Genomic DNA, 22,343 nt, shown 5'->3' with positions numbered 1-22,343 from the left:
TATTCAAAGCCTTTTAAGGAGTCAGCACCTCCCTGTTTGCAGATGGTGCTGGGAGCTGGTGTGCGGAGGCCTGTGTCGCAAGCATGACGATCCTGGGTCCCCAGCACCTCCATGGGGAGTGGACGTTCCCGGACACCGGCCTTGTCAGGCCCTCTGCCCAGAGTTGTGCCAGGCGGACTGTCGCTGGAGCTGAAAGCAAAGGCACGGTGGCAGGGAACATCACCGTGCCTGCAGACCTTGCAAATTTGTTCTGTGTTCTCAGCACCTCATGAAGGCGCGGGCTTGGGGAAAATAGCGCATTATCTTTCTCCTTTTTTGTTTTCATTCCTTCCCTTCTTTAATTTTTTTTTCACTCTGCATTTACTGGGTGCTTCTTTTTGTCTTTTAAAAAAACTCCCATTTAAAAAGAATTTCAGGTGTAATGAACACTCTGTGCTATAACACACGTCAACTTCCTAATCTCTCAGTTCGTGAAATATTTACAGGTGCCCACCCCAGGCCGGCCACGGTCCTGGGCTGGGGACATAGGAGTGAATAAAATAAAGGGCCCTGCTTAAGGCCCTCTTTCACTTTCTCCTCGGCCAATCCCACTTCCTAAGGGTAACCACTGGTGGCGTGCATTTTTTCCAATGTGTGAGCACACACCACACACACACACCACACACACCACACTCACACACACACACCACACACCACACACCACACACACCACACTCACACACACACACCACACACACACACACACCCCACACACCACACCACACACACACACACACACACACACACACACACACCATACCACCCACCCACACCCACACACACACCACACACACACACACACACACACACCACACACACACACCACACACACACACACACCCCACACCCCACACCACACACACACACACACATACACACACCACACACACCACACACACACACACACCACACACACACACACCCCACACACCACACCACACACACACACACACACACACACACACACACACCACACACACACACACCATACCACCCACCCACACCCACACACACACCACACACACACCACACACACACACACACACCACACACACACACACACCCCACACACCACACCACACACACACACACACACACACACACACACACACACACCACACACCACACACACACACACCATACACCACACACACACACACCACACACACACACACCACACACACACACACACACACACACACACACACACACACCACACACACCGAATTTAATTTTTAGCTTTTGTTTGCTTGGTTTTTATTTGAATGGCTCTTCATTCCCCTATATAAACACCTCGGAGAACTACTACATCTTTTTTGTTGTTGTTAATCCTCACTAAAGATATTTTTTCCATTGATTTTTAGAGAGAGTAGGAGGGAGAGAGCGGGAAAGAGAAAGAGAGAGAGAGGGAGAAGAGAAAAGAGAGAGAGAGAGACATTGATCGGTTGCTTCCCGCAACCCCCGACCAGGCCCGGGGAGCAACCCTGAACCCCAGGCACGGGCCCTTGACTGGGAATTGAACCTGTGACCCTTCGGTCTGTAGGTTGGTGCTCTACTGAGCACCGGCCAGGACAAACTACTTCCTCTTTTGTTCACAACTGCATGCTAGTTTGTTGCAGGAGTATGAACATTTATGAACCATCTCCTATTAACAAACACTTAGGCAGCTTCGATTTTTCCTTATGACTAATAATGCTACAGTGGCATGGGCTCCCCATCCAGATATATCTTTGCCTTCTTGTGGATTTCTGTAGCAATTCTGGAAGTAAAATTTCTGGGTTGAAGGGAATATATATTTTAAAGCTGATGAGTAATTTCCTGCCTTCGAACCCATAAAAATCCAGCCCCTCCATTCATCACTGGCTGTCCTACCATTCCCACCTCGGGTGAAAACGGCCACCACGCATGCCCACAGCACTTTGTGGCACAGCTGGACTAAACGTGCAGTTTCCCACCACGTGTGGGTGCCTGGAGAGCTGGGGCATCGCAGGTGGGAAGGCCACTAAGTGGGGGCTAAACCCAAGTTCACCTCATCACACCGACAGTCTGGGTCCCATTTGCTTTGATGGGCACCAGTGATTGAAGGGTGGTCCCGCCCCTGGGTGTCACACATCACTACCCCTACCCCTTCCTTCCTCCCTCCCTTCCTTCCTTCCTTCCTTCCTTCCTTCCTTCCTTCCTTCCTTCCTTCCTTCCTTCCTTCCTTTTTTATTGTCTAAAATTTTACATTGTCTCCTTTTCCCCCAATTGACCCCCTCCCCCATTCCTTCCCAGCCCGGGCAGCCCCCACCACCCAGGGTCTGTGTCCATTGGTTATGCTGATATGCATGAATACAAGTCCTTTGGTTGCTCTCTAACCCGCCCTCCCCTACCATTTGTCTCTGGATCCATCTATGCCCTACCTCTTTCATTTGGAAATATGCTCACCTGTTTCGAAAAGCTTGGCATCTTTTCACAGACGATTCTGGCGCTGGCAGGTGGGTCAGGGAATTCGTAGACTTGGACTGTGTGTGGCGGGGGGCCCGCCACCCAGCTCTTCATCGGCTCGTACACAGGGCCTGGAGGTGGGGGGCTCAGCAGGGTGGGCACCTGGGAGGCCTCCTTGGAGCTGGCGCGAGCTTCCTCCAGGGGTCTCAGGAAAGGGGGACAGGGACTGTCTGCGGGGGCCTCCGAGAGGATTTGGAGGCGGTTGGCAGGGGCCAGGCCTTGCCTCCCGTGGAGCAAACACCTCCACCAGCCCTCGCTTTCCGGCACGTGTTGTTCTAGAATGGTCAGGATGTCTCCTTTGCAGAAAGCCAGCTCGTCAGAGCAGTCCGGGTCGTTGTTATAAAGTGCCCTGGCCAAGAGCGCCTGGGGGTGAGAAGGGAGAAAGAATTCATTGTTGTTACCGCTGCCATCCACCCTTGCACCGATACCGCTCAGTCAGGCACGTTGGAGCCCTTCACAATTGCTATTTTATCTCCTTTCCTCGTCCCCAGAGGCTCCGGTCCCTGCTCTTTGCCTGATCCGTTCCTACTCATCCTTGGGGTCTCAGGTGACATGTCACATCCGCAGGGAAGTCTGACCTGCACCCTGAGACCAGGTCCAAGCTCCCTAACATGCCCTCACGGCCCTGGCAGTTACATAGCTGAGTGACTTCCCGGCTGTGTGTCCTTGAGCAAATTGGCTACTCTCTTTGGGCCTCAGTTTCCTTGTCGGCAGAATGAGAATAACAGTAACTATCTTACTCTACTGTGTTCTTGTGAGAATTAAATGGATTGATGTGTATAAAGCTCATTGAAGTGCAAGTACTTAGGAAGTGCACAGTAAAGCTAGCCTGTTACTATCATAATTATTATATCGTTCTTTGTCTGGTTCTTGTTATTTTTCTCCTGAATTGGACTGGAAGTCCCATGTCTGCTGGGACCATATCTCGCTTATTTGCTGCTCTTGTCCCCAGAGGCAAGCCTGGACCGGTGCATAGGGAGGTGCTAAAAAAAGTTCATTAATGAATGAATGATGAAACTAGGACTCAGCGGGTTAGTGACTTGTCTATGGTGACACAGCCAGGATGCAATCCAGTCTGTTTCCCTAATTCTCAGAGACCTGATCTTTCCATAAGCTACACACTCCTAAAAAAATAAAAAAAATCACCTTGTTGCCACAGCAGCGATGGCTAAGCTCCCTTCTCCTTAGAACTTTGTGCTGTAATTAAATGAAGGTAGTTTGTTTCTGTGGGGTTAATATAATCATTCCTTATATATCAATGCATGTTTATTACAGGAGAATTAGGGTATATAGGTCCCAGCGCACAGTAGGTGCTCGATGGCTACCTGGTGCGTTGATGGGTGGATAAGGGTGAGTCATGTGATGCCCCAAAGTCAGGTCTTTGGAGGGAAAGTGACACATGGCACCAGATGACAGCTCTTATTTCTATGGAGAGGAGGGAAGCAGGACGCTGTCCGTGGCACTCGGCCCTCCCTCCAGGTGGCCTTCAGTGACAATGGCCACTGCGATGTCCAGAAGATGGGCCTCAGCCTGGCTAGTCCCCACACTCAGCTCCTGTCCCTCGAATGTGCTGTGAGCAGGTTTCAAGGGAGCATGGGGCTCCGCTTGAAGACTCCAGCAGAGACAAAGCATTTGGAGGGAACAGGGCTTTCGAATCGTATCAAGAGTATGGGCTAGCCCTAACCAGTTTGGCTCAGTGGATAGAGCGTCGGCCTGCAGACTGAAGGGTTCCAGGTTCGATTCCGGTCAAGGGCATGTACATTGGTTGCAGGCACATCCCCAGGAAGGGGTGTGCAGGAGGCAGCTGATCCATGTTTCTCTCTCATCAATGTTTCTAACTCTCTATCCCTCTCCCTTCCTCTCCGTAAAAAATCAATAAAATATATTAAAAACAAAAGAGTATGGGTTAGAGTTCAAGACAAGTGAAGTTACATGCTACTTTACAATTTTTTCCAGTGAAATAGGCAAATACTTTGTGTTCGGTAGGAGAAGATATCCTGGAAGATTATGGTTTATTACCTTGTCAGACTTTAACCAAATTTGTACGTAGCCCTGCAACTCTATCCTAAAGTTCCTTTATTAACTGTCTACAGACACCAAGACCCTCGATGCTCTTTGACCCGGTTTTCACATTTGTCTGGTTCCCTCGTTAATCAGTTAAACAAAACCTTTGACATGAGTTCGTTTTCTATTTGCACAAGAGTTGCGATTTTACCTTTTGGAAAATTACACATTGCCCACATCGGGAAGAAAGGGAACACAAAAGCACAGTTTCCTAACTCCCACGAGTACATAGCACAGCCCACGCTCTGAGATGGCTCTCGGGCGTCTGTGTGCCTTCAGGCGGAGCCGCGGCTGCGAGGCGCAGGTGCTCGGAAGCGTGCGGCCTGGCATCGGCTTCACTGGCGGGTTTGCCTGTTGTGAAAGGCAGGGGTGCTTTTCCAGAGAACAATGGGCTTGTGCGGTCACCCACCCTGTGGGCACCCACAGCTGTCTAAGACGGGCAGCAACAGCCTTACTCTGGAGACACGGTAGACTTTGCACCTTCGGCCTGCTGTCTTAAGAGCAGCCCACGCCTTGAGAATGTAAACTCCCAGCGAAGGAAAAACCCTGAATATGCTGCAGTAACGTGATTCCTTCTGGTATGGTATTTTCCTACACCTGGCAGGGACTGCCTCTGGGCACCTCATGCAACCAATGAATGTCTCAGAGTTTTAATAACAAAGACCATCAAACTTTATGTTACAAAGCAAAGAATTAAACACGTGTGAGAAGTCCTGGGGTGTTACCTAGAAAGAGGAGATAACAGTGGATTCGATTGAGTGGGGACCTGTTTTGTGTTGGGTACATGGAAGTCATTATACCCATTAATCCTCAGAAGCCTCAGAGGTTTTCTTAGCTCCATTTTACAGATGAGGAAACTGAGGATCAAATGACTTGTCTATGGTGACTTGGACTCTGCTCTCCTCACATACATTACTGCATCCTTCCCCTGATAATCCATGCTCCAGACACCAGCCAGGATGATATTTTATGACATATACTAGAGGCCCAGTGCATGAAATTCGTGCACAGATGGGTCCCTAGGCCTGGCCAGCAATCAGGGCCAATCAGGTTCCCTGCCTCTCTGCCTCCGCCCCTCCTCCTTCCCTCATCTCCCAAATCTGCTGCCACCTACTTCCGGTTCCCTGTCCCAACACGGGGCCCGGCCCCGATTGGGTGATCAGGACCTGCCGTCTGGGGGGAGGGACCGGGAGGTTGGCCAGCAGCCCCCACTGGCAATTGGGGCCTATAGGCTGGGGGCAGCTCCTGCATTGAGCGTCTGCCCCCTGGTGGTCAGTGTGCATCATAGTGACCGGTTGTTCCAGTCATTCTGGTCGTTCCGTTGTAACGGTCCCTTAGGCTTTTATATCTATAACTAGAGGCCCGGTGCACAAATTTTTATATCTATAACTAGAGGCCCGGTGGGGAGAGGGGGTCCCTCAGCCCGGTCTGTGCCCTCTCGCAGTCTGGGACCCCTTGGGAGATAACGACCTGCTGGCTTAGGCCTGCTCCCAGGTGGCAGAGGGCAGGCCCAATCCCTAGGTGCAGCCCCTGGACGGGCTCAGAGCAGGGCCGATTGGGGAGTTGGAGTGCCACCCCGTCATGCACAGAGCAGGGCAGATTGGGAGGTTGTGATGCCACCCTCAGTCACGCTCAGGGTAGGGCCAATTGGGGGGTTGGGGCACCACCCCCTGTCACACTCAAGGCAGGGTCGATGGGCAGGTTGCGGCGCCACCCCCTGTCACTCACAGAGCAGGGCCCATCAGAGGGTTGGGGTGCTGCCCCCGTCACACACAGAGCAGGGCCCATCAGGGGGTTGGGGCACCGCCCTCTATCACCCACAGAGCAGGGCCGATCAGGGGGTTGGGCGCCGCCACTCTCACACTCAGGGCAGGGCCGATGGGGAGGTTATGGCTCTATCCCATCACACACAGAGCAGGGCCCGTGGGGGGGGGGGGGATTGGGGAGCTCCCCCCTATCAGGCACAGAGCAGGGCTGCTCAGGGGGTTGGGGCCCCGCCCCCTGTCACACACAGAACCGCAGGGCGATCAGGGGGTTTGGGCGCTGCCCCCTGTCACGCTGATCCCGGTGCCGGGAGGCATATTACCCTTTTACTATATAGGGTAGAGGCCTGGTACATGGGTGGGGCCGGCTGGTTTGCCCTGAAGGGTGTCCTGGATCAGGGTGGGGGTCCCCACTGGGGTGCCTGGCCAATCTGGGGGAGGGGCTGAGGGCTGTTTTCAGGCTGGGAGTGACTGAAGTTCCCAACCGCTCCTTTTTTTCTTTCTTTTTTTTTTTTTTATTCTGGGCCAGCTTTACCTTGAGGCTTGGCTCCAGCTCTTAGGCCTCCTTGCAGCTGAAAGTAGGTTTCTGGCCTTTGCTTACAATGTTGCGAATCTGCTGGCTGAAGTCCGGCGGTATTTGTTACAATGTTTCTTAAACTGCCCGCTCAGAGGCCTGGAGCCGCAGGCGGGGAACGTTGGTTTCCTCCAACGATCCTCTGTCACTGAGGCAACCAAGCCTCATGTTAGTTTCAAGCTGCCTGGCTGCCCTGACAGTTAATTTGCATATCTCTCTGATTAGCCAATGAAAAGGGTAGCGGTCGTACGCCAATTACCATGTTTCTCTTTTATTAGTGTAGATAATAAAAGCATAATAAGCTAATTAGACTGGACGTCCTTCTGCACGACCTTCCAGACAAAGCTGGGGCTGTGAGGGAAGCTCAGGTCCCAGGTGCCAGAGGGAAGCTGGTGCCGGCAGCCGGGGGAAGGAAGGCCTACTGTTGTGGGCCTCTAGTATATAGATAACAGCGGTTGACCTCTTGTTTAAAAACCTTCAGTTGCTTAGAACAAAACCTGAACTCCCCGCCTGATTGCCCTGCCCGGCCCGCTACTCCTGGTAATTTCCCGCCAGCCACATTGCTTTCTTACTTTGCTCAGACACACTGATAAGCTTGTGTCCACCCCAGGACCTTTGTTCCTGCTACTCTTTCTGCCCAGAACTATTTCCTTCAGATCTTTGCATGACTAGCTCCTCCTCCGGATGTCAGCTCAGGAGCTGCCTCCTGCAGAGGCCATCCCTGACCACCACAAGGCTACACTCCTCCTCCCCATCCTCGCGGGACTGAGAGCTGGTAATTCTCTAGGCCAGCAGTGTGGGATGAACAAGAAAAGAGCAGCAAACGTTCATTGTCCTCTGTATGGACAACACATGGACACAATCGACAAGCCTCAGCAAAGGAACCTCCTAACAATCACAATTGCCTCTGTATTTTTCAATAAGGTGTTAATTTAGAAACATTTGTATAAATATTTGAGATGAAAAATGATATATATTTATATTCTTATTCCCTGTGGACACACAGCTAGTTAGATCTGGGTACCATGGGAGAAACCTTCTTAACCAATTTCCCCCCAAAAGGGCATTTCCTCCAAATGCCCACTTCATATGACAGCTGGGAGAGGAGAAAGGAAAATGAATAAACACATGGAAGGCAGAAGGGGAGGGAGCTTAGGGAAACAAAGGCAAAGAAGAGGCTCCCTGTTTTCATGGGGACGCTCGCCTCCCCGGGGAGGCCTTCACACACCTGCCGGATGCAATGTGCTCACCTCTGCTGAATCAGCGATCAGCTCTGGGGGTAATGAGCTATACTTGGAAAATCCTGGGATCCATTCATCCATTCATTCACGCATTCATTCATTCATCAAGATCATACTGAGCAGCTACTCTGTACCCGCTGCTGTGCTGGAGATATGGTGGTGCACAAAACGGTTCCTGATCTCACCCCAATGCCCATTCCAGTGGAGGACACTCACTCTAATAAAAAATAAATACACTGGCAAAGCAGAAATACTGTAGATACAGTTCACCCTTGAACAATGTAGGGGTCAGGGTGCCCGCCCCATTAAAATTACACACATAACTTTTAACTCCCCCAAAACTTAACTACTAATAGCCTACTGTTGAGCAGAAGAAGCGTTTCTGCTAACACAGTCAATGAACACATATTTTTTTTATTGTGTATATTATGCAGTGTTCTTATAACAAAGTAAGCTGCGGAAAAGGAACTGTTTTTGGGAAAACACTGGTCCATTATTCATTGAAAACAATCTGCCCATAAGTGGATGCCAACTGTATAGGGCTTCTGCTTCTCGTAAAAGCAATGAAGGAAAACACGAGAAGCTATGAGAAACTGTGGGTGCAGTTGGGAAGTGATGATGGGCGAGGGCTTAGGGAGAGTTACCTGGGAATGGGGCCGTGGGAGTGGGAACTGGGGGTGAGTAGGAACTTGATCAAGGGTGGGAGAGAGAGGAAATGTGGGAGAGCGGAGTGAGTGTGAGTGTGTGTGAAGTGGGCAGTGGGGAGTTAAAGGAACTGAAAGATGAGCAGGCTGCTGCAGAGACGTCCACAGGGACCTGGGGCTCGATTTCTGTGTTGGCTGCTGTTTATATCTGGCTGCTGGGATGGGGTCAGAGGGAAGTCAGGACGAGTCAGGGCCCGGTTGAGGGCCATGCCCAGGGCTCAGCTGAGGATGGATTCAGGGTGGCTGTTGGGAGGAGGTGGTGAAAGTTGCACGTGACCTTGGAGGTGAGTCTTGTGAGATGGGCAAGGTGAAACAGGAGGAGAAACTCACAGGGGATCCGACAAGGAGGAAGCAGAGGGACAGGATCTCTACTCTGTCTTCCGCAGTGGCTCACCCACCCGCAGCCACTGCTGGGTCGTGTCCAGGACCGCAGGCTGCTCCCAGGCGCGGCTCAGTCTGCCCTCTCCTGCTGCTTCCCTCTGTCCCTCCCGGGGTCAGATCAGCCCCGGGCCCAGGCTCGCTGCTCCCTCTTTTCACAGTGCTCCCCTTCCAACCCTGTACTCCTCAGATCAAAGGCTGCTGCCGGGGATAGGAGCACGGACATCCTCAGATGGTTCCCATCAGTCACCAAATGCTATCATTTCTGTGGCCAATCATCTCGCACGGTCACAGCTCCCAGCAGGAAGCAGTCAATGACAAGCCACCCAAACAAGAGACCGTGGGGAGTGGAGGGCCCTGGGGCAAGTGAGTGCTGGGCCCCTGCTCTCTACATCATGGAACCCCAATGTTAACCAGACGGACATTTTCCTCCTATTAAAATCCCTTGAAAAAGTCTGTGTTAGGCATTTTAACTTCCTTCTCACAGATTCCATGACTGACTTGCAAGAATTTCTTGTCCGTCTCAGGGGAAGGCGGCAGAAGTGTTCACATTCTCCCAGGAGGACCACGGGAGAGTAGCTATAGATAAATCACAACGTTCTTAAACGCACACCCTGCAACTAGTTCAAATCCTCCGCTGCCTGGAACTGTGAACCCCGCAAGTCCCCCAGGCAGCCTTTGCTTTGAGATCAGTGAACTAATCGCGATGTATCTTTCTTCCCAGGGTGGCTGGGCCCAGCCTGGAACCCCAGGAGTCGGTGCAGAAGCCAGAAAGCTCTCTGATCATCTGTGAAGACAGCCTTCTCCCCTGGAATGTGCTGGGATGCGTTTCATGTTATGAAAATACAAGGGCAGGCTCGGGAAGATCAAAGCACACAGAATGCTGCAATGTGTCGGCTTGTGGATGTTTCCTTTTTTTTTAAAAGCTCATCATGTTTTAAAAAGAAAAAAAAAAGAAGTTCCAAGAACATAAGAAAAATTCCCTCACCACCTCCATTTTCCCACCCACATTTTCCAAAAAGGGGAAGGAAGACAGAGGAAGGGCAGCTCAGAGGAAGACACAGAGAATCTACATGATTTCGAAGGGTAGCAGTGTTCTGTGAAGTAACCTGGGGCAAGTGGAGAGAGCGGTAGGCACTTACTAAGGAGTCGCAGCAAAGGCCTGGGAAGGATCTGGGCTTTGCAAACCCCCCACACTGAAGACTTCTTATCTACCTACTGTCGGTGTCAGCTGGATTATTTTCCTATAAATTAATCCAAGAGCAACTACATCCCCTCTAGCCTTTCGGATGGATACTGAGTCAGGCACCGTGGTAGTTTAGTTGCTGACTATTTAGCCGATGCCTTGTTAATAAGGAGGCCTTACAGTTTAAACTCAGTCAGGGATTGCGATAATTGGCATTGATCATCTCACTTGAGATTCACTGTCCCTTGAAGCAGGTACTGATACTAATATCCTATTTAAGAGGTGAGGAAGCTAGCACAGGAGAGGGCGGGGGTGAGTAAGTACCCTGAGGTTGCTCCGAGAGAAAGGGACAGAACCAGGATTGGAACATGGGCCGTTCTGACTCCAGAGTCGGCTCTTTTCGCCTACAAATCAGTGTTTAGACTCCACCGTGGATGGCAACGGACGAGCGCGTGACAGGGTGTGCCGCTGGAGAGAGGGATGGCAAGTGGCTAAAAACATTTTAGCTCACTTGGTTCAGTTGTGGGTTTATTTACCAGAATTTAATTCTGCACCAAAATTCAGGAAATAACCTAAATGAATAATGATATCTTTGTATAAAGGAATACTATACAGCCCTGAAAAAAGAATAAGGTAGAGTTTTCATGAGCAGACCTAGAACAATGTAAAAATAGAGTATGCACTTAAAAAAAAAGCAAGATGAGAAACTGTGTGTATCACATGCCTTCATTTGTGCTTTTATGAATGTAGCATCTTTCTGGAAGGTTTACATAAGCCACTGGTTCTCCCCCTCTGGCCGGGGAACCAGAGGCCAGGACACTAGAGATCTGGGATTAAAGGAAAACATGCTTTCAGTCTGTGTTCACTGGTGCAGTTTAAATCGTGTAAACCACGTGCACGTGTTCTGCTTTTCCAATATAAAAATCTAGTTTTTAATAAGGATGCTTTCCTGTTGGAAGAACACGGCTTCCGCGTTGGTGGCCTGAAGCTCTGAGGGGTCACTGCCGCTTATGCCCAACCCACTCCCAGGCTCGATAGACGGGAACCCGAGTTCCCGGCCAGTCTTAACCTTGGCAGAGGGCACTTGGCACACAGAGGCACCTCGCACCTGGGAAACCCTCTTGAACTTCAGGGCAACTCACACCGCGGACACAGCTCCCTTGGCCCACCGTCAGAGGACCTGCGCCAATCCCGCCCGGGAGATGCTGAGAAGTGCCCACAGCTTTTCAGAAGCTGCTGACCTTGTGTGTTCCTCTCTCCAGCTCCAGAGCAGGGCCCGCCTGAGACACACAGAGAGGCAGCGAGGGCCGTGGGAGGGGGATTCAGCAGGAGCTCCCTGCAGGCGCCCCGGGAACCACAGGAGCTGGACATGGGCTGAACGTCCAGGCCAACGGGAGGCGCGCTGCCCTTCCCACCGCCCCGCCGCCTCCCTTTGGCCACTGCACAGATCTGGGTCCTGCACTAACAGCGGACCAGACGGGAGGGCCTCCCCTGCGGAGACATGCTGCCAGCATGGAAAATTAGGCGCAGGGCACCGGAGCTGTGTCGCACGTGGGTGACATGGGGGGAGGCGGCGGGCGTGACCCGTTGCTCCTTTCCTGGCACGTGGGTGTTGTGAGGTCTGCGGGTGAGATGGCAACACCACACGACCTGCCACCTCCTCTCCCTTCTCGCCTCGTCTATCACTCATCTTCTCTCTTTTCCTCCATCTCACCGTCTTCCTTCTGCCCCTCCCTCTCCCCTCCCTCCTCCTAAGCCGTCTCCCTCTGACACAGTGTCCAAGAAAGAAGCGCGACCTTGACTTGTTTTCCTTGTGATTGCAGCTTTCCATAGCAGCGTTTAAAAGTAGAATTCCACAAGTGACAGGAGCCACGTCGCTTCAGACAGCAGCGCGGCGTGTCTCATTGTCACAGCGGGCCCTGGGGTTTGCAAATCTATTAAGTGACTTCCCTCACGCGTGTCCGGCTGATGGGCAGAGGGAATCCGTGTGCAGGGCTGTGGCCTTGACACAGCCCTCCTCCCCCCCCCCCCCCCCCCCCCCCCCCCGCCATCTGCGCTTCATTCTCACAGTTTTTATAATGAGGTGACAGCTAATAAGTTCTTGTATCACCTCCAACAGAAGAGGAGCTGCTGCTCTTGGAGCTGTTTTGAAACAACAGAGCAGAGATTTACATGAGAGAAAACTGCTGGGTTTTGCGGCCGACCCTGAGTTGCCAGAGAGGCTGGGAACACCGAGTTCTCCTTTTGGAAAAGTGGAAACATTTTAGAACGAGAGGCTCCAGAGTGTGCAGGAAACGGTCGAAGTCATGGAGCTGAAATGCCCTTTCCCCAGTTACTTTTATATGTAAAGTAGCATTTAAGCGAAACGAGAAAAACGTAACTGAGTAGAATATAACTTTTTAAACATAATATAAATTCTCTCTTTTTCATTTCAAAACCTGGAACATTAACAACTTTCAATTATTGCCACTGGTGTGAAATAATTTGGGAAACATCTTAACCTACTACTTCCCTAAACTTAAGGGGGAAAATCAAGAAATACCAAGTAATGGGCTCCTTCCCCCCGCTAACTCAGAGTCCCAAGCAGGACGTGGACGCCAGAGGAGAGAAACCCAGATACTCACATTCACCTTCATCCTTTAAAGACATTATTCGTAAAGGTGATTGCTCCATGACCTGGGAAACTCTGGCAGGGGCACCTTCTGCGGCAGCTGAGCGGGAGTGCCGGGAGGCCCAGGGCTAAAACACTTGTGCCCAAGTGTGATCCTCCGCAGCTGTCCTTACGGGCGTCTGGGCGGAAGCCAGCGGCCACGGGGAGGGATGGGGTCGGTTCATAACACACTCCCTGGACGTTCCCGACCACCCCCTCCCCTCCATCTGGGTGCAAATGGCCACTGAGGCGAATTTATCTACAGGCACTGGGGACAACGAAGTGAATAAACCTGGAGAACTTGGAAATGAGATGCGATCCGAGAGAAAAAGAAAAATGTGAACACCTCTACAAGTGACCCTGGATTCCGCGAACAAGCACAACCCTTAACTGATTTCTCCACCCTCACTTTGCACGGGGACCCCTCCTGGATTCGTGCTGGTGGTTCCGGTGAAAAGGCCCCACATTGAGGGACTTCCGCGGCCACAGAAAGCGCTGCCCACTCGCGAAACTTTGAGGAAGAGGCTATGGCCAGAAAAATTCCCAAGCCACCCACTGGCAATGAGCCGTGTTCTTCCCTGATGCCTCAATACTGCGGTTTTCCAGCAGGTTTGGGTCTTGACCAGATCATCTTGTTGGAATGAACACCCTCCTCCTGTTCGTGGGGAGCTCGCGGAAATGCGCTGTCAGGGCCTCAGAGATTCCACGGTCGCTTGCTAACCCCACTGCGTGTCTGACAATGTGCGCTGGGGCGACGGGGTGAGCCAGGCGCTTGATCTAAGCTCAGGACTGAGGTGATGCCACAGGAGAGATGGCCCGGGCCTTGATTGAGGCATCTGGATGTGGCCCATGGTGGCCCATGTTCTACCAAACCGTCTTCTGCAGCCCGCAGTGCCCTGGACCGCAGCGTGTCTCTCCACCGCCGCCTCCCCCAGGTCCACTCCTCGCAGCAGCCGAGTGCCTGGGTCACTGTTTAAAATACTTGGTTGGAAAGAGGAGGTGCAGGCAGTGCTGCACGAGAGCGAGGCCAGTGGTTGAGGATTCGCTCTTTGCTTGCGAGAAACTCATGGAGGGAGGAGGGCGAGTAACCGTTTCCTCCTCTGAAAGTGAGGCAGCGTCCAGGGCCCCATCCAGCCGCAGCTGCCGACATTCTATGTTTCCCTTCTTACTCTGTCTCTCCATTCTCGAAAGCCATCAGAGGGAGTAAAGAAAGTCTCAGGTAGGCCCTTCTCCTTCCTCATTTCCTTTCCCTCCTTCTTCTTTTTTTGAAGGGAAAGGAGAGGAAAGGCATGAGACAATAGAAAGTGCTGTGTGTTACTGGATTGGCCGTAAACAATCATACCAGCCCCACCTAGGAGAAAGCTTTGTCTAACACTGTTGGTTTTTTTGGTGTTAATCCTCACGAGCCTAGGATATGTCTCCATTGATTTTTAGAGAGAGTAGAAGGGAGGGGAAGAGACAGAGAGAGAGAAACGTACATGTGAGAGAGGCACATCAGTTGGTTGCCTCCTGCACGTGCCCTGGCCACGGCCAGGGATCAAGCCTGCAGCCGAGGTATATACCCTTGACCGCAATGGAATCGGGACCCTTCAGCCTGCAAGCTGACGCTCTATCCACTGAGCCTAACTGGCCATGGCTAAGACTGTGTTTTTTCAACTTCATGCATCTTTAACTACATCCATGTGCCATCTGTACATTTTTTAAACTTAAAATATTAAATTAAGCTAATAAAAACAACACATGTCCCCGAAGCAGTGTTCTGTATGAAACTGCAGGTCTGCTGAGTTGTTCTGGCTTTTTCTAATGGGAATGAGAATACATAACTGACCATCAGGCTGGGTGGCTCAGTGGGTTGGAATGTCGTTCCATGCACTGAAGGGTCGTGGGTTTGATTCCCAGTCAGGACACATACCCAGGTTTTAGGTTCGATCCCCCATTGGGGCGCGTGCGAGAGGCAACATAGATGTCTCTCACCTCCATGTTTCGGTCTCTCTCTCCCTTTCCCTTCCTCTCTCTCTAGAATCAATAGAGCAGCACATCCTCAGGTGAGGATTTTTAAATATTAAAATATATAATTAACCTTGAAAACTGTTCTACCTGACCGTGTACCGCACCTAAAGTCATCCTGGGTGTCCCTGTCGGGTGTGATTTTTCCATCTGATTGGGTAGGAGGAATCTGAAGCCACTTCAGGGATTGCAGAGAGGAATGAAGGCCCAGCTTGCGCACAGAATCCTCTCTCCCCCGGGGTCATTTTTAGGGGCATCGGGCAAGCGAGGGGCCACGCTGGTATTAAGCTCTATTCTGTTGGCGTGAATTGATTCCAGCTCACTGGGCTTATTCACCTTGTCAGTGGGCGGCAGATCAGCGCCTCGCCTGCCTCACCTGGACGCGGCAGGAGGTTAGAGAGCAGCTGTGAGCCACTGGCCCTGCCGCCTCCAGTCGCTGAGCCCTCGCTTTGGGAACAGGGTGCAGGAGAGAAGCAGCTAGACACACTCTGCTAGTAAGACTCCTGCGCCCTTCCAGGCGAGTTTAAATTCTGAGCCTGAGAGAACATTGCACAAGGCACATCTTCCTTTCTAATATGACCAAGGGAGAGGGGCCACTGCTTCCTTTCCTTCGGAAGACGGATCCCTGGCCAGTAGTTAAACAAAAGCTGCTCTCGACTCTCAGGAGCAGCAACAGTAAAGAGAGGAGCTCAGGGACGTTGGCTAACATACAGCTGGAGGAGGGAGCGCGATGAGCCGTGGGCTCCGCTGTGAGGAACTCCTCATGGTCCCTGTGGGCTGCGCGGAGGAGGGGAGGACTAAGAGCCTGCGAGCCTCCAGGTAGAGGCCCCAGGCCCGGAGGACATCCGGACTCGGACTGTGTGTACCAACAGCCTCTCCCATCAAGCCAACAAGCGGCTCATGAGCAATGCATTTGGAAATGGTTCCTAAAATGTTCGCTTCCCCTTTCTGCACCTCAGGCTGGTGCCTAGAATCTCACTGGCCGCGGCCTCTGTTCGCAGCCTCCCACTTTCCTCTGCAGTTATTTCCTCTCCAGGCCGCGGTCATTTCCACCCTTAGTCATCACAGTTCCAAAATGACCAGCTACGTTTCTGTGGTCACTTCCCTGTTTCCATGATCCTGGGGGCGATGTTCCTTTGAAGAGTTTGCAGCAGACTTAACTCTTGGGGTGGGATGGTGCTCTATTTAGCTTTTTTTTTTTATTTTTTTAAAGAGTGAGCTCGAGTACATACAGTGTTAAGAGAATAAAGGTGATTATGGGGGGAAGAATAATGTGCTGTAAGGGACACCTTACTAACTCTCATGACAAGGTATTAAGTGCCGAGAGGGTGAGACTCCTTTGTCCTCTGTGGCATTAAGAATGGTGCCTGGGCCCTGGCTGGTTTGGCTCAGTGGATAGAATGTCAGCCTGTGGACTGAAGGGTTCCAGGTTTGATTCCAGTGAAGGGCACATGCCCGGGTTGCAGGCTCGACCCCCCAGTGTGGGGCGTGTAGGAGGCAGCTGGTCAATGATTCTCTCTAATCATTGATGTTTCTCTCTCTTCCTTTCCCTTCCTCTCTGAATCAATAAAAAATATCTTAAAAAAGAAAAAGAAGAACAGTGCCGGGCACAGGGTAGGCCCTCACTATCTGCGGAAGGAATGCAAGGCATACTGTCTTAACAGAAACAGAAATAAGGTTGGTGGTGGTGGTGCGGGGGTGGGCAGGAAGGGGAACAGTTTCTAAAAAATAAAATAAAAAGGTAGCTAGCACACGTTGTTAAATACATGCTATTATACCTTCCTTTACTATTGTTTCTGCTCACATCTCCTGACCAGCTCAAACACCAAACGTTTTATTTTTTTTCAAAAGAGAGAGCAAACGGTTCTTCTCCGTGTTCACTGAGCACAGCCTGGGACCACCCACAATGGACAAGGAAGGCACCTGCACGCCTCCTGATCCCTGTCCTGCTTCTGCTCTTCCCCGCCCACAGCCCTCTGGTTGCATAGCAGCCTGAGTAAGCGCTCACAAACACAAATCAGATCATGTCATCTCCTGCTTTAAATAGACTGGTGGCTTCCTTTGCAATTAGAATGCACTTCTGAGTTCTTACAAGGCTGACCCTGCTTGCCCGAGACCTCATTTCTGGCCATTCTCTCCCCTTGTGTACTCTGCTCCAACGACACTGACCTTGTTATGGATACTCTACTCTGCTGAATCCACTCCTGCCTCAGGCCTTTGCATTTGCTGTTCCCTCTACTTGCTCCTTTCCCATCACTCAGGTCTCCAGAGAAGCCCTTTTCTGTCCATTACCTCTATCAGGTCACCTTGTTTTATTTTCTTTAAGGCGTTTTTCACCACCTGAAATCATTGTGCCCATTTAGTCTTTTGTTGACTTTATATGTCCCCACGGAATGTCTGCTCTGTGTTGATCACCCAAACCTCCAAGCCCAATAACTATGTGTGAGTGATGGCTATAACGGACAGTGAGTTGTGTTTTCTAGCTGGGTATTATGCCTGGGATATTCTGCCTTGGGAAGTGGATGAAGGGATGAAGCCATAGGTCCTCGTGACCTTGACTTCAATTGCAAAAGCTCAAATCCAAGGCCACATCTGACCACGGGGGAAGGAAGGGGCCTTTCCTCAGAAATCTAGGCTCCGTGGAAGTTCAGGCTGGGGCCAGGTAGGGTCAGAGGGCTGAGAGTCACGGATGACGACTGATAACTAGGAAGTTCCTGCCTCTGGACGGGCTGTGTCAGAAGGGGCTCCATCTGTACTTCCTATAACAGTGATGGCGAACCTTTTGAGCTTGGCGTGTCAGCATTTTGAAAAACCCTAACTTAACTCTGGTGCCGTGTCACATATAGAAATTTTTTGATATTTGCAACCATAGTAAAACAAAGACTTATATTTTTGATATTTATTTTATATATTTAAATGCCATTTAATAAAGAAAAATCAACCAAAAAAATGAGCTCGCGTGTCACCTCTGACACGCGTGTCATAGGTTCGCCATCACTGTCCTATAACCTCCCATTCATTCACACACAACCCAACGCAAGGTGCTTACTGAGTACCTACAATGTGCAGACACTGCTCTAGGCACCGAGATTCAGCACTGACCAGGAAAGCCCAGTGTCCCTCATGGAGCTGACCTTCCAGAAGGGAGACAAATTCAGATCCTGGTGAGTGAAGACAAGATGGTGGGCGAGAGAGGAGCACTCCATGCAGGGCCTTGTGGGCCACGGTGAGTTAGTTTTCCGCGCTCGGTCCCACAGACCTTTCTTGGACAAAGACTGACTTTAAAATGTTTTGCTTGCTATCTCAGAGCTGCTATAGGTCAAGGGGAGGCTGACAGGGCTCCTCCTCACAGAAGAAGCACCTCAGTAATCCTCCTTCAAGTCCTGGACATTTGCCCCAGTGAGATAAGATGTCTGTGCAAAAAGATCAAGATTGCCTCTAATGGGGTGTGTGCGTGGACACACACACACACACACACACACACTCAGACAAAAATCACTTTTCCAATGACCAAAAATCCAAAACAAGGACTTCCATACAATAAAGTCACTCATTCACCTTGTGTTTTAGACCTAATTTTGTAGCATTTCTGCATTGGCGTTGAACAGGGAAGCCATCAGCTACAGTCCAACAAGCCCGTGAGCGACAGGCGAGATTTACCCCCTTGCCACGTGTAATGATGCCTATCTTAGTTGCAATCATACCGTTTGAGGCCGGCGTTTCCTATCACTAACATCATGTCTATTCTTCCATTTGTCCCCTTGTTTTTTATAAGACAACTGGGGGGAAATATAATAAAAGTCAATTCTACAAATCTGCTCCACACTAAGGTGGAAGCTCTGCCGACGTGGAACTGTTGGTTGGCAACAGCAACATCAGGGAACAGCTGAAACAGCAGTCGTTGCCACCATCTGGTGCACGCAGCCCAGTCAGGATCAGAAGGGCCATCTGGCTGCCCCAGGATGCGAGGGTGGCTGTAAAGCCCAAGGCATCACTCCCATAGGACAGCCCTTTTAAGCACTGCATTACCATATAAACAGCAATTGAACAAGTCAGGCATTAAAATTAATCAGGTGCCCTGGGCTGTGTGGCTCAGTGATTGAGAATCGACCCATAAACCAGAAGGTCACAGTTCGATTCCTGGTCAGGGCACTTGCTTGGGTTGTGGGCTTGATCCCCAGTAGGGGGATTGGCAAGTCAATGTGCAGGAGGCAGCTGATCAATGAGTCTCTCTCGTCATTGATGTTTCTATCTCTCCCTCTCCCTTCCTCTCTCTAAATTAATAAAAAAAACATATTAAAAAGGAAAACTAACGAAATGGATCAATGGTTAACATGCATGCAACTCTAACATGCACTTTTCATTGCAAAAGGCAAGAAGCTCAACCCTTTTCAGTAACTGCTCATGTCTGTGAACAGCCTTTAGAGATATATTATCTTCTCTGTGCTTTGACAGTTGTGCAGGTGCACCCAGGAAACTGTGCCCTGAGTGTGTCCCTGGACTAGGATCAAGACTCCACCATTGGGCGGAGTAGCCGGCATGAGCTGAGACATTATGCATCCAAGAGAGACATGGGTTGGCCACTATGACCTGTCAATCAAATCTGGAAGACTGATCTGAGAGTGAAGAATGAGTTTATATTTTTAAAGTGTTTGTTGTGAAAACAAAGAAGAAAATGCAACAGAGATTGTAGGTGGCCCACAGAGCATAAAATACCATCTGGGTCATTAGGAAAAGTTTGCCAGCTGCTGGTCTGAGGGTCGGGAGAGAGTGAGCTGGTTAAGAGCCGAGGTCTGGGTTCCGTCTGCCTGGGTCTGACTCCTGGCATTCCACTCACTAGCGTGTGGCCTTGGCAAGTCAATGAACCCTACTTTCCTCGTCTGTAAAATGGGGTTAAAATAACACCTCTGCTTCCTGAAGATGTGAGGATGTAATGGAACGTGCAGCAGGCCTGGTGGATGGACAGCCAGAAAGTGACAGTTATTATTATCTCTATAATATTCATAATAGGGCTTTATGGCGATGCTGGGAGCATCAAGTATAAGTTATATGCACACATACATGTTAATTGCAAATTACCAAGTGCTATAGAGATTACCTAGGCAGAATAGATGGCACATAAGAAATCTAAATCATAAAACATCTGGGTTAGTAAAAAAAAAATTGATGTTATGAAAAAAATAAAAAGCAGTGCGTTATTCTTGATTAAAGATGACAGAGAGCTGACAAACAACACAGCATGTGGTCTTGGAAAAACACACACACACACAAATAACAGCCAAAAAAGCCAGAAAGGGTATTTTTTGGAAAATGTGAATGTGGGTTGAATGTTAGGATGGAATTATTAGATGGTAAGTTGTCTTGGATGTGACACTGATATTGGAGTTGTGTAGGAGAATGTCCTTGTTTTTAGCAGATGTGGGGAAGTGTCATTATAGGTGCAACTTGTTTTCAAATGGTTGACAATAACTGTGTGCCAGTATCTAAACATCTATATATATAAAAGCCTAACATGCAAACTCCCTTGGGAGTTTGACCGACTGGAAGTTCAATTGCTCGCTCGCTATGATGTGCACTGACAACCAGGGGGTGGCACGGAATGAAGGAAGGCCCCGGCCAGCAGCCAGCAGACACTAGGGACACTACCCGTGCATGAATTTCGTGCACTGGGCCTCTAGTATAAAATAAATGCTGGAATTGGTGAATCTCAGTCAAGGATATGCAGGGGTTTACTAAATTATTATTTTCCCCATGGTTAAAATATTTTCTTTTTCTTATATATTTTATTGATATTTTACAGAGAGGAAGGGAGAGGGATGGAGAGCTAGAAACATCGATGAGAGAGAAACATCAATCAGCTGCCTCCTGCACACCTCCCACTGAGGATGTGCCCGCAACCAAGGTACATGCCTTTGTCTGGAATCAAACCTGGGACCCTTCAGTCCGCAGGCCGACGCTCTATCCACTGAGCCAAACCGGTTAGGGCTTAAAACATTTTCAAAGACAATAGTTGTGTACAATATTCTAGCTAAGATATTTTCACATGACCTGCATACGAGAGGATGTCCTGCGTTACTCAGCTATACATTCCACTAATGACACCTAGTTATTAGAATAATAAGTGACATGTACTTAATCCATATAAGAAGACTCGCCACTTAATGTTCCATTTCCTTATTTTCCTGTTCTACTTATATTTTTTTCAAGGTGTACCAAAGTAACCCTTGAGCTTCACTTTCCTTGTATCTGAGCAAGCTTATTTTTTTGTAGTCATTTCTACTCCCTAAATAGTGACTTTTTTTGATTCAAGTCCCAGCCTGGAGCTCCGCTCACACAGGTCAGTGCCAAAGTTAACGTGAAGGTAGCAGGGGGAGCACCCGCCCAGGGTGGGGCAGGAGCGCAGGGTCCTCAGGACACTTGGGAGTGACACTGAGTGTGCTCGGGGTCCCGAGAAGGGAGAGGTCGGCTGAGCTGAGGTCTCACTCGCTCACGAAGTTTGTTAGAAGGTGAATGGACACAAAGGGATAGACTGTGTTACCAACCCCAGAAGCTGGTTTCCGCTAGAAAGTAATTTTCATCCGAGTCAGACTGGTAAGGAGCTTGAAGTACTTTCTACACTTAAATGGACATGAAACCTTCCCATCGCAAACTTACATGTTACGAGTACACACTAAACTCAGAACAAAAACTGGTCGCTGCCGGCTGTTTGCCCCCTGCCCGCTCAGAAGGCCCCCATCACTCACCTTGGGCGCCCCTTCCATGCCGCTCGCTCCTCTCATGTTGGGTGAAACAGTCGCTCTGAGCGCCACGGCCGATACTGCCCGCTCCGGAGGCGGCTTACGCAATGTCACTGCATGCTCCGGGCAGGTTCTCAGAAATGGAATTCTGTGGAGCTGACAGCACGGGAAATTGTCAAGCAGACTCTCCCAGCAGCCCCCTTTCTGGAAAGCAGGCTAAGAGAAAAATGAAAGGGTGAAGGAGGGGGGACCAGAAATCCTGGCCACACTTGCTCCTCAGTGCCCGAACGGCTCACTTCGCTTATAAATAGAGATTGTCATACATTCACTGTGTGAAACCACAAAAGAAAAAACCCACCAACACTCTTCTGCTTTGTAGGTGGAAGTTCCTACTTTGAAAAGCTCAGAGCGTGAGCGCATAGCATGCTTATCCCTCGAACACTGTGGATCAGCCCACACCAAGCAGACCAAGCTCTTTTCTCCGATTAGAGGCCACGGGCCCAACTTTCTGAG

General features: G+C 50.2%; 1 protein-coding gene across 2 annotated transcripts in view; it reads right to left on the bottom strand.

The window, feature by feature from the left end:
* The window catches only part of CASS4 (Cas scaffold protein family member 4), a 36,539-nt gene extending 14,413 nt beyond the window's left edge, over positions 1 to 22,126 (bottom strand). For both annotated transcript variants that reach the window (XM_036323382.1, XM_036323383.1), the window contains exons 1-2: positions 21,837 to 22,126; positions 2,467 to 2,889 (exon numbers count right to left, since the gene is read on the bottom strand). In XM_036323382.1, coding sequence (XP_036179275.1) covers positions 2,467 to 2,889; positions 21,837 to 21,872 — 459 coding nt within the window. In that variant the 5' untranslated portion in view covers positions 21,873 to 22,126. The remainder of the gene's footprint in view (positions 1 to 2,466; positions 2,890 to 21,836) is intronic.
* Positions 22,127 to 22,343: the final 217 nt, after the last annotated feature.

Source organism: Myotis myotis, unplaced genomic scaffold (genome assembly GCF_014108235.1).
Source record: "Myotis myotis isolate mMyoMyo1 unplaced genomic scaffold, mMyoMyo1.p scaffold_m19_p_9, whole genome shotgun sequence".
Classification (NCBI taxonomy): Eukaryota; Metazoa; Chordata; class Mammalia; order Chiroptera; family Vespertilionidae; genus Myotis; species Myotis myotis.
Note: the sequence above shows the minus strand (reverse complement) of the source record. Positions and strands in the feature narration are given on the sequence as shown.